General features: G+C 41.0%; 1 protein-coding gene across 1 annotated transcript in view; it reads left to right on the top strand.

The window, feature by feature from the left end:
• Nucleotides 1-12366, top strand: part of DPY19L1 (dpy-19 like C-mannosyltransferase 1) — a 90324-nt gene that overhangs the window by 61044 nt on the left and 16914 nt on the right. Inside the window, exons 13-16 of the mRNA XM_045286279.1 lie at nucleotides 469-570; nucleotides 5542-5613; nucleotides 7762-7811; nucleotides 7950-7989. Of these exons, the coding sequence (XP_045142214.1) occupies nucleotides 469-570; nucleotides 5542-5613; nucleotides 7762-7811; nucleotides 7950-7989 (264 nt within the window). The remainder of the gene's footprint in view (nucleotides 1-468; nucleotides 571-5541; nucleotides 5614-7761; nucleotides 7812-7949; nucleotides 7990-12366) is intronic.

The following is a 12366-nucleotide window of genomic DNA, read 5'->3' as shown; positions in this document are numbered from 1 at the left end:
AAGCCTTGTATTCGCCCGTGGAAAAGCTGATGATTTCAAACTGCTGACCTTGAGGTTAGCAGCCCAACTCTTAACCATTATGCCACTGAGCTCCGCCTGGCAGATAGCCTCTAGCTAAAACCAAAACCAAACCTTTCCTGCAAAGATGTTTATAGTGTGTGTCACCAGATTTAGTACAGTAAGCAGCAAAGCCCAAGAGTATAATAAAACCTTTGGTAGGCTGATGAGCACAGTGGGGCATCACCTATCAGCGGAGAAAGGGAGAACTGTGGTGGAGTAGGGAGTCGGCAGTGAGGGGAGGGGGCGCAGCTTATAAGGCACGTTATTCTTTACAAAAGTACGCCCGCTCCATATGCCAGCAATGCACCCTATTTAGAGAAAACTATTTTTAGATCGCATTAAGATTTACTTATGCATTATTACAATATATGACTTACTGTAATGGTACCTCATTCAATTTCTTACTAGGCGCACATTGGCAACTTATTAACATCAAAATTCTTCAGTTACAAGGATTTTGATACTTTATTGTACACCTGCGCAGCAGAGTTTGACTTTATGGAAAAGGAGGTAAGATGTGATTTCTAGTTTTCTTTCCTTATGTTTTAAGGCCTATTCGTTTTTGAAAAAGAGTACTCCAGTGATTTCAGACTCTTTCCTCTGGCTTTTATCTTGCTTTGAAGGAAAAGGACAATCTGGCAGCTTAAGGAGAATGTTCCTATTTGCATTAGTACAGTTCCCTGAAATGTATGGCCGTTTCTCATTTTGATAACTTAGCAGCGTGCTTTGAGGCTGGCAACACTTCGTGGATGAGTAGACACAGAGGAAGTTGCTTCTTTTCAAACACAGCCATTGATTTTCACCAACCTCTCCAGCTCTTACATTGCCTCTCATTTTGTTGTTGCTCGATTGAGTGATCTCATCATTTTAAAAATATTGAGAATAACTTTTTCTTTCTGAAACCGTACTCAGCTTTTTAGAGAAACCAGGGAGTAGGTTAGCGGGTAGAAGTCAGGAATATTGCTTGACGCTCTTGAACCAAGTGATGCTTATTCTTTGTGCAGTTGTTGCCTGGGTTCCAGGACGTGTGCTGCAGACATCATCCAGACAGAATGAGATAATGCACAGGAATGTGCTTTGGTATTTTATATAACACAACAGTATTTTACCATACTGTATAAGCTAGTTTGGTTAAAAAAAATCCAAAACTTCATATGCGGCTTTTTTAGCCCCACTCATGCAGCACTGGTTTCTTGATGCCATTGCGTTCTTTGTGAAACGTTCATTCGTAGGTGGCTATGTGTTATGCTGGCCGTGGTACTCGGTAGATGCAGTCACTCTTTCCCGCCATCTCAGTGTGGGTATGTGTGGATGTCTTTCTTCCGTTACATGTTTATTTGAGGAAAATAAGGTTCTCGATGTCTATTTATAAAATATTTCTTTCCTCTTCTGTTCATCTTTCTACTGAGAGTTATGCTGCAATTACTTTGTAACTTCTATTCCTTTCCCTGCTTTCTTCCTCCTCCTCATTTATTACAATGCTGTATCAGTGAGGGAGTCTCTTGCACTTGAACCTTCTCTGAAGGGCTACAAGTTGGAGTCCAGGCTCTGAAGAAAGGGTTGTTAAAATCTGCTTCTAAAAATAACCAGCCGCCAAAAGCCCAATGGAGCACAGCTCTGCTCTGTCCCACAGGAAGGTCGCTGTCTACTCAACAGCAACTTTGTTTTTTTGTTTTTATTAGTGATTGAGATTATTGTACTTCCTGAACACTCTGACCCTGTTTCCTGATGTTTTTAGTAGTTCCATTGTGTCTTCATGGTAGCACATAGCCGCTCACACTGTTCTGTCATCTCTGCCCCATCATGAAGCCGTGTTTCACCCTTTGTTCGTACCGGAAGAGAAATGTGTGCTGTTGTTAACACTCATTGCTACAAGTTCTGAGTTGAAGCCCCTCCTGCCATTTCTTTGATGTGAAGCTTGTTCTCCCGTGGATTCCTCAGAAAGGGGTCAGGGAAGAAATTTCTGCATTTTCACTCATTCAAAATACCTCACTCAGGGTTTTTATAAATTTAGGTCATGTTGGTGAGATAGAAATGTGTTGTGTTTCTGCTCATGTTTCTGCCCTTAAGTATCTTCAGTGTTACTCTGTTGTCTTCTGGCCTAAGCTGTCCCTGGCACAGTCTTTTGCTCATCTTATTTATCAGACACAAATGCTAAAATGCATCTTAAAATGTTTTCTGAGCGTAAGCTTTAAAAAAAGTGTGTGCACTACTTTCACACAATTTTTACATAGTGAAATCTACGGCACACGCCTGTGTTATGTTCTTAGACTTACTGATGTTTGTTACTAGGAAAATGTTTGATTATATAGATGATAAAATACTGTATTTTTACATTGATAAAAATAGTTGTTTTTTTGCTTAGAGTCGATCATAATTTAAATTTTATAAAAATAGAAGGGGTTATATTTTAATGTTGAATACCATGTAAGTGTTTATAAAGGTAAATAGTAAAATGAAAGTGTAAAAACCTCCTCTTTTCTAATTGCATGAAGTATGTAGTGTCATGGAATGATTAACAGAATTATTCATGCAGTGTGGAGAAAGGGGTCCTGGTGACACAGCTGTTGACTACAAGCCTGGTGGTTTGACTCCAGCAAGTGCCGGAGACAGTCCTGGCCGATTCCATAAAGATGACAGCCTAGAAAGTTCTATGGGTCACTTCTACGCTGCCACAAAACCAGCTCCACTGCCACTGAGCTAATTATGACTCAGAGACCCCGGTAGAGTTTCCACGGCCGGGCGTCTTCCCAGGAGAAGAAAGATAGCCTCGTCTTTGGCACATGGGGTGGCTGGTGGGTTTCCCTCACCCTTTGCGGTCAGCACCCAGTGTTTACCCAGCAGCGCCACCAGGGCTTCTTCTTTGCCGCAAGAGGTCAAAATGATTTGGTGGCTCCCAGCAGCAGAGTTAGTTTCACCTCTTAGCAGCCAGTGCACAACAGAATGAAACTCTGCCCAGCCCTGAGCCATCTTCCCAATCGTTGCTGTTTGAACCCCGTGTTGTCCTGTATCAAACCATCTTGTTGAGGGCCGTCTTTTGTGCTGGCCCTCATCCAAGCATGAGCTCCTTCTCCAGAGACTGCTCCCCTGAGAACAGGTCCCAAGTATGTGAGAACATAATCTTACCATCTTTACTTCTCGTTCTGACAGTACTGCTTCTGAGATGGATTTGTTCTTCTGATATATATTCTTCAGCAGTATCGTAAAGCAAATGGATCCGTTCATTTTCCATCTTCCTTTATTCATTGTCCAGCCCTTGCATGCAAGTGAAGTGATTAAAAACACCATGGTTTGGTATTTTTATACCAACACCATACCCTAGTCCTCCAAGTGACGTCTTTGCTTTTTTTTTTTTTTTTTGTCTTTGCTTTTTAACACTTTAATAAATCAGTCTTTTGCAGCAGATTTGCCTAATATTAATTTGATTTCTTGACTGCTCCTGCCATGAGCAGATTGTTAATCCCAGAAAGTGAACCCCTGGCAACTTCCCTGTTTTTTCCTTTTTCTCATTGTGTTGCTTATTCTAGTAATACGATTTTGGATTCTTTAGGGGGAGGTATAGTCTTAATGAGTAAGCACTTAAGCCCTCTTCACTTTCAGAGAACAAAGTGATGCTATCTGCAAATTGAAGGTTGCTAATGAGCCCTCCTCCAATCCAGTATTCACACAGTCCCTTTTTTGGGGATTATTTGTTTAGCATGCATATCAGATGTCTTTTCGACAATGAATTTGATGCGATTGCAGTGCAATTTATCATTTTTATGGTTCAAAATGGCCATTACCAGTTCGTTTCAGCGCACTAATGCTTAGGATGTCAAACTTTATGCATCCCATTTCATTTTTGAGGACGTCACACTTCTTGCACTCAAATTACAATTATTAATAGATGTTTGCAGCTGGTTCTTTTCATTCTGAGCTGTACCCCATTAGCAAATAAAGGCTCCCCAAGACTATTCCATCCGTGTCATCATGGTTGACTCTACTTTGTAAAGGCAACTCTTCACCTGTTGTATTTTGAGTTTTTTCTGACCTGAGGGGCTCCTCTTCTGGCTCTGGATCTGACCCTGTTCCATTGCTGTCCATGACCTTTTCAGTGGCTGATCCCCTCAAGTGAACAGCCTCGTCTTTCTTTGTAGTCTCTTAGTCTGGAACCTCTGCTGAAATCTTTTCAGCTTGGCTAACCCTGCTGCTATTTGGAAGATCAATGGTATACGCTTCCTGCATCGGAGCAACACACAAGCCACCATAGACTGAAGAACTGACAGAGGCTTGTTTTTTGCCAGTGCCACTGTATAACTTAGAATTCTTCCTTAAATTTCATTGGTTCTTGGTTGTTGGCCTCCTCTTTTTGGTACAGTGACTGTATACTCCTTCTATCTTTTAATGCTTCCTGGGCCATTCAAAAATCTGCCAAAAGTACAGAAACTTGAGCTTGGAATTTTTTCTTCAATTCTTTTGACTTGAGTTATGCTGAGCTTATTGACTCCTTGCGGCTTTCTAACTCTCCAGGTCTTTGCACATTTCATTATACTTGTCTTCTCAAGGTACCCTTTGGAATCTTCTATTCAGCTCTTTTACTCTTCATCATTTTCACTTAGCTTTATAGCTGCTCTGCGTTTAAGAACAAGTTTTAAGTCTCTTCTGACTTCCAGGTCTGATGCTTTCTTTTTTTCATGTTGTTTTAACCAAACAACAACAAAAGAGCTTAGGGAAGGATAATCGGAAGGAAGAACTGATAAATAAGTATTGGGCTGCTGATGGAAGATTGGGTGGTTCAAACCCCCTCAGTTGGCTCTGCTGGAGAAAGCCCCATGACTGCTGCAGTAAAGACTGCCGTGGAGAAAACTCTAGGAGCAGACCCATGTAGCTGCTATGAGCCTCCGTGGATTCCACAGTCCCACCAACATATTCAAAATTAGAATCGTGAGTGGGAAAGTCAGGAAATCGTATTACCACATACTTTGTAGAATTTCAAAGTACCAGTAGTTTGGGTTGTCAGCCAAACACCTTTACCACAGAGCCCCTTGGGTTTCTTAAGAAGTACCAGTATTTTTAATGCAGTTGAGACTAGGTTTATCTTTAAAAGTATTTAGAAAGACACATAGTGTTTGGCTAAACAACATAACTATTTTTGTGCGCGGAGATGTTGGGGAAAAGACAGTAAATGGTAGCTTCTAGGACTTACCTAAATAAACGTAATACCTTTTGTTACCTTGTAAATTCTTTGTGTGTGTGTATGTGTGGTGTTCAGACTTTTATTCCCCACCATATTTTCAGCTCACTGTTCTGGGGAAGTTTGCTCCCTGGGGGAGTACCATCACGTCTGTGGTAGGAAACAATGGATAGAATGGACTTGCGATGAACACATGCTCCTACTCCCATGCTTAGACCTTTTAAAAGTTCTCTTGACTCATTATTTTGAATAGAATTTAATTCCTCTGAAATAATATTTTCCTCTAACAACATGTCTCTGAATTTCAGACTCCACTGAGGTATACGAAGACATTGCTGCTTCCTGTGGTTCTTATAGTATTTATTGCAATTGTTAGGAAGGTATGTCTCTCACTTATGAGCTCTTCCTTGTGGTAAGCCATGCTCTTGTTTCCCCATCATTGGGTGTATTTATACTTAGCTAAATATTAATCTGATTTCATCTCTTGCATGGGTTTAATGAGACACAGTCTCTATTTTCTTACTCTCGTTTTTAAATCTAGTTACAAGCCCATAAAGTATTCTGTTATTAGCTAGTATAAAATAGATATAACAAAAAGGGTGACGTGGGTTTTGATGGTAATGTTATATTGAAATAAACAATTAAAGAGACCATGGTATATCACATACAGCTTGCTTTGCCTATGTAATTCATTATTGACTTGTTTTTAACTTTTATATACTGTTTCATAATGCATTTATGTAATATTTCTTATTAAAAATTAAATGGTCTTATTGCTACTTATTTAAAATGAACAGTATGTATGAACAGTGCCAACTAACTCCTGGATAGTATTTAACAAAAGGGAAAATATATTGCTAATGATGTGCTAAGAAAGTAGATAAAGTCAAAAGTTTAGACACCTAACTTCATTTGATAATGGAATTCTAAGTCCAGATGTACATTAACCAGAGAATTCCCAGCCTTTAATGAGAAAAATCAGTTGTGATACTCTGTTTATTAAGGTAGTGGATTATGACTTTTCTGTGATCAAATAATAAATGTTAGTATCTAGGTTTTCTAATTTGTAGTTAATGGTTTCTGTTTGAAGAACTTTCAGTGGTATAGTTTTCATTCATGTTATGTATTCCTACTGTGCTTTGTGCTTTGTACAAAACGCTTTCACCTGTGTTATTTCGTCTGGTTATTCAACAGAGCCCTTCAGGGTAGACAGAGATTATCACCCCCAGTTTGTTAGATGCGGAACTGAAAGGGCAGAAAGGTCGTTGGCAGCCTCACATTTTGTGCATGAAACAAAAGGGTTCTAACTATGCATGTTCCTGAGTAACAACACTGAATTCCTGAAAAGGGGGAAAGGGTTGGGCACGAGCCAACATTGGCACTTTACCCACCACATTGGGCATTTTATGTATTTGCTTTGTGTTCCTGTAGCACTTTTAATACTGATCAGCACAATTAGTTCTTTTGGAATACTGGATCCTGTATTTTCTTTGCACTTTTGCTTCTTTTATCTGGATGTATACCCAGTAGGTACTCAAACATTAGACAATCTAGACTATAATCAGAAAAATAGGCTAGTGCAGTGGTTCTCAGCCTTCCTAATGCTGTGACCCTTTAATATAGTTCTTCATGTTGTGGTGACCCCCCCCCAACCATAAGATTTTCGTTGCTACTTCATAACTGTAACATTGCTACTGTTATGAATTGGGCTGTGAAAGGGTCGTTTGACCCCCAAAGGGGTCGTGACCCACGGATTGAGAACTGCTGGTCTACTGGGTAACAAGAGATGTTCAGATTCAAGAAGTTGGACTTTGTTGTTGTTATTTAAATAATAAAAAGTTCCTATGGAAAGAAGATAATTGCTTTTAAGTATTGCCTGTCGCTTAAAAATAAGATTGCTCTTATTCTGACTCCTTAAGTAGAAATATGGTCAAGCCTAAGAGACAGGACTTTTGAACCAAACCGTCCAGAATTGGGAAGGGATAGATATAGAGATTTAGTTAGTGGCTAGATGGCATAAACTTATCAGAGATATTGTAGAGAAGGTCTGCACTGTGGATGGATTTCAGGTTAGAAGACCCCTCAGTTCCTATTGAATAGGACAATGGAGTGTGTGTTTCAAATACTTAACATCTGTGATTGTTGGTCTCTGAACCAGTTTTCTGGTTTTGTGTGTGTGTAATTGGCCTGGCATCAGGAGTGCTGAATGAGAGTATGAAGCTGGAGATCTGGTTTGGGGATCCAACAATGCTTCTTAGTAGCTATTTATCTTTCGGGAGACCACTGAATCCATTTGAGCCTGTTTGCTTATTTGCAAAGATTTTTTTAACCTACCTTGTAGGGTTATTGGGTATTTAGATATGATCAAATACTGTATAAAATATAAGATTATGTTATTATAAATATTTTCTGAATTATCTCATTTCCTTTTCATATTTTTAATTATAAGTTTTAAAGCTTGTTTTCATTTAGTTAAGACTACATTTCTCAAAACTGCTATTTTAAAATGCTTTACAATCTACTTGCAGATTATTAGTGATATATGGGGTGCCTTAGCTAAACAACAAACACATATAAGGTAAATATTGCTATTTCTAATCTTTATTATATAAGAATTTATTTATAGTTACCTGTTGTGTACTCAGAATTTAATAAATTGATATTTTTGGTCATCACTCTCCACCTTTACTTTTCTCATTATTCTCTATCTCTGCAGAGCAAAATGTATCCCTCATTCAGCCTCATCGAGTACAATCTGAGAGTAATCCTCTGTGTAGCTACATTTGAAGGACACAGCATCGTTTTCAGTTAAGCAGGGACAATATATTCTTCTTTGACTGGTTTAAGGACCCTGATTGCCTTTTTAAGAGAAGGGCAAGAAATACAAAGCTGGATCCAGACCTTTTTATACAAAATAAATTCCACATCAAATATTTAACTATTATGAAAACAAACCCGAGTATATTTTTATAATCTTATTTTAAGTTAGCTAAACCAAACTCATTGCCATTGAGTTGATTCTCATAGTGACCCAATAAAGGGTCTCTGAGTCTACAGTCTTTACTGGAACAGATAGTCTCATTTTTCTTCTGTTGGGCGGCTAGTGTATTTGAGTGCCCAGCCTTGAGGTTAGCAGTTCAACATTTACTCAACACTGCCACCAGGATGACATACTCCCCATATAAGGAAAGATTGATAAAATTGAGCTGACAAACATTTTTGTTCAGTGAAAGGTATAGATAAGTGTATTTGGGGAGTGGGTGATGCAAATTCACATTGGAGAAAGGGGGAAAGATTTGCAATGTATGACATAGGAGCCTTGGTGGCATAGTGATTTTGTATGTGTTGGGCTGGGATCTGTAAGACTGGCAGTTCGAAACCACCAGCAGCTCCTCAGGAAAATGACAGGGCTTTCTATTGCCTTAAACACTTAAAGCCTCTGAATCTCAAAAGGACCAGTCCACCCTGCCCTACAGGGTAGTATTGATAAGATGGCAGTGAGTTTGGTTTGGTATAGTGAGTTACATACTAGGCTGCTAACTGCAAGGTCACTAGTTCAGGGCCACCCGCTCTGAGGGAGCAAGATGAGGCTTTCTACGTAAAGATTTGTAATCCTGGAAGCCTACAGAGGCAGTTCTACTGTGGCTACAGCTGGAATGGACTCAATGGCTCTGAGATACAAAAACTCCTCCACGTTAGTAGGATAAACGTCTACACGTCCTTTATTAGACAAGAAGTTCACCCTTTCCCTCCACCTCCTTTCTGCCCTTTAATCTTGCCATGCTGCCGGGGCTTGGCTGGGGTGGTCCCCTGCACCCATTGTTGCATCCTCCTTCCCTCAGGCTGGCTTTCTTCTTGGGTGACCTCTTTCCTCCTGGCCTCACAGGTCATCGCAAGCAGCATTTTCCCACCATCATCTCAGAGTGGATCCCTGTCTGCTTCCTTGCTATTTTCCGCCATCACAGCCTGTACCTTTCCCTCTCTGCAGTTGTCATCATTTGCACAGACCGATGTGTTGCCTGTGTCTCCTGAGGGAAGGACCAGACCATTTCTGTTCCCTCTAACACTGTAGCCAGGGCTAGACACGTAGTAAAGAAACAGTGAGACAGACGGGTCACGACTAGGTGCTGGAAAGGGCATCGATTTGGCAATAAGGAAATGCCTATCAGGGCAAAACTTTTTGTTTTAAACATTTTATTGGGGCCTCTTACAGCTCTTGTAACATTCTGTACATCAATTATATTAAGCATATTTGTACTTACGTTGCCATCCTCATTTTCTAAGCATTTACTTTCTATTTGATCCCTTGGTATCAGCTCCTCTTTTTTTCCTCCCCTTACCTCCCACCCTTGTGAACCATCGATAAATTATAAATTGTGGCTGTTTTCATATCTTACACTGACCGCTGTCTCCCTTAACCCGTATTTCTGTTGTTCATCCCCTGTGGGACAAGGGGGGATTCTGCGTTGATCATTGCTATCTGTTCCCCCTTCCTCGCCTCCTGCCCTCCTCCCCCACCTTTGCCTTACCCTCTTGGTATCACTAGTCCCATTTCTGTTCTGGAGGGGTTCATCCACCTGGATTCTGTGTGTCGTGAGCTCTCATCTGTACCAGTGTACATGCTCTAGTTTAGCCAGAACTGAAAAGCAGGACTGGGGTCATGATAGTGGGGGTTAGGAAGCCTCAAAGAAGATAGAACTTTTTGACTTGGCATATTTGTAAAGATACTTCTCTCCTGTGCGTGGAGCGGGCTGGCGTGTTGTGATACCTCGTAGGACGTACAGTAGTTCTGCCCTTTAATCCGGCAGTCCCACCAGTGGAAATGGAGTGGATCGGAATGCTCACAGGAATGCCGAGGCCGGGGTAACGTCAAAGGTGATCGCTGTGGCATTGCTAGTCCAAGGAAAAGTGGAAACAAGCAAAACACACATTAGTAAGTGGCCCAATAGGGAGTGAAACGCTAGGCCATCTTTTGGAAAGATTTCCGGCATACATGATTGGATTTTTAAAAGATCACAAAGCATTTCGTGTATGTAATTATACCACTGGTTAAAACATGGAAACTTGTGTGTTTGTATTATACAAGTATGTGTTTATATATTGTATACACAGGCTTGGGGTAAAACTCCAGCCTACTGAGAGTGTCACATTAGAGGTTGAAAAGAAAGACATTTCCTTCTTTCCCAGGATTTTGGGGCAGGTGGTTCTTGTTGAATTGATGTAGTCTGTGCTTTGTGTCATTGCATGGATATAAATGGCCTTCCAGTGTTTTCTCACATTGTAATCTGTTGTGCCAGACCAAGAATGATGTCTCGCACGTTTTCCTGAGAACGTATTTATTTTTAATTGAAAACAATTAGCGGTAGTTGTGCCCTTACTCATGCCAGAAGCACTTGAGTTGAGGTCTAGGGACATACAGAAAAGGTTCTGGCGTATACTGCCTAAATTTCTCTTCAGATGAGGCAAGAACATTTTTGAAGACCCTGGGAAGGAAATAGAAAAGTATAGAGTATGTAGTATGCAGCTTAGTATGACAAAGGCTGACTTTTTTGCAGCAATAATAATAACTCAGCTATAGAGATAATTAGCAAACTAAGGCGCTTCTTGGGATTCATTCAGATAGGATAAGAGCTGAGTTTTAAAAAAGAGGAGTGACACGTTTACATATTTCACAGAAGCACCAAAGTCATGCTTTTGTTATTGTTCAGTGCCGTTGAGTGGGCTTCCGCTCCGAGTGGCCGTGTGTACGATAGACCACAGAATTTGTTCCGTGGTCCCGGTCCTTTGCTGTCCTCACACTTGTTATGCTTGGTCTCAGTATTGCAGCCACTGTGGCAGTCCAACTTGTCAAGGGTCTTTCTCTTTTTCACGGACTCTGCACAAGCTTGATGTCCTTTTCCAGGGACTGGTGTCTTCTGATATCATGTCCAAAATATGTGACACCAAGTCTTGCCATCCACACTTGAAAGAAGCTTTCTGACTGTACTTCTTCCAAGACAGATGTGTTTGTTCTTCTGGCAGCGTGTGATATATTCACTATTCTTCACTACACCACGATCAAACAGTCTTCTGTTTTCATTGTCCAGCATTCGTTATGCACATAGGACAATTGGAAGTACCATGACTTGTCAGTATAGGAAGAAAGATAGGGATCAGATGGCACATGACTTACATATATCTGGACGAGAGAAACCGTATCAGGGCTATGCCACTTAGTGGCTCTGTCACTTTTTTCCTGGAGTCTAATTTGGGATAATAAATTGAAATGTTGTGACTGTTGGTACATTATAGAGTCTATGCTGAACACTCAACATGTGAACTTCAGTCCTAAATGGTCTCTGTTGCAGTTAAAGTTCTGGGAAAGCAGAGGCACATGGGGGGGAGTTGTGGATAGCTGAGATGTGGCACCATGAATCAGTTGTAGGCTCTTGACATTTCTCCCCAGTCCCTGCTGTACTAGAATCGCACCAGTCAGGTAGCTGATAGGTGCTGCATCTTCTCTTGGCCTCGTAAACATCCAAGTTGGCACAGACTTAGGATGTAATACAACACTGATCTTTTGTCAGGGGAGCCAGCCCCTAACAAATCATAACAGGCCCAGCAGGCACAATTGTACAGCGATAATATGTAAAGATTACAGTAAAGTCATAGAGAATAAGAGAGAAAGTAAAATGAAGGAGTCAGGCACATTTCATGATAGCATGCTTACCTCAGCCCCTCTTGGTGGTCCATGTGGGGGTATGGCACGTGGGAATGGCAGGGGAGAGGGCGCGGGGAAGGAGGACAGGGAGAGGGGACGGGAGAGAGAAAGATTTATTACTAACCAAGGCTTATATATATTTTGGGGGCGTGCAGGCCCCCTGATTACAGGTAAAGACATAAGTCACAGGAAGGGGTTGTACAATAGGTAGTACAGTAATGGGAGGGGGACAATCTAGGGGTATACATGCAATAGGAAGGGGAGGGATTGGGAGTACATATGTGACAAGATGGGCGGATCCTAGATTCAGGTTGGCAGCCTAACTTTTGATGTCACTGAGCAGGTTTGACCACTTCTCTGGCTTTCCATGGAAACAATTACTATCCTTATCAGTAAAGTAGGGTGTGAGCCCCACCTAGAATGGACCAGACAG

The sequence above is a fragment of the Echinops telfairi genome, unplaced genomic scaffold (assembly GCF_000313985.2).
Source record: "Echinops telfairi isolate 266 unplaced genomic scaffold, ASM31398v2 ScPeMD7_7;HRSCAF=31, whole genome shotgun sequence".
NCBI classification, from domain to species: Eukaryota; Metazoa; Chordata; class Mammalia; order Afrosoricida; family Tenrecidae; genus Echinops; species Echinops telfairi.
The sequence above is the reverse complement of the archived record's forward strand: the minus strand, read 5'-3'. Positions and strand labels throughout refer to the sequence as shown.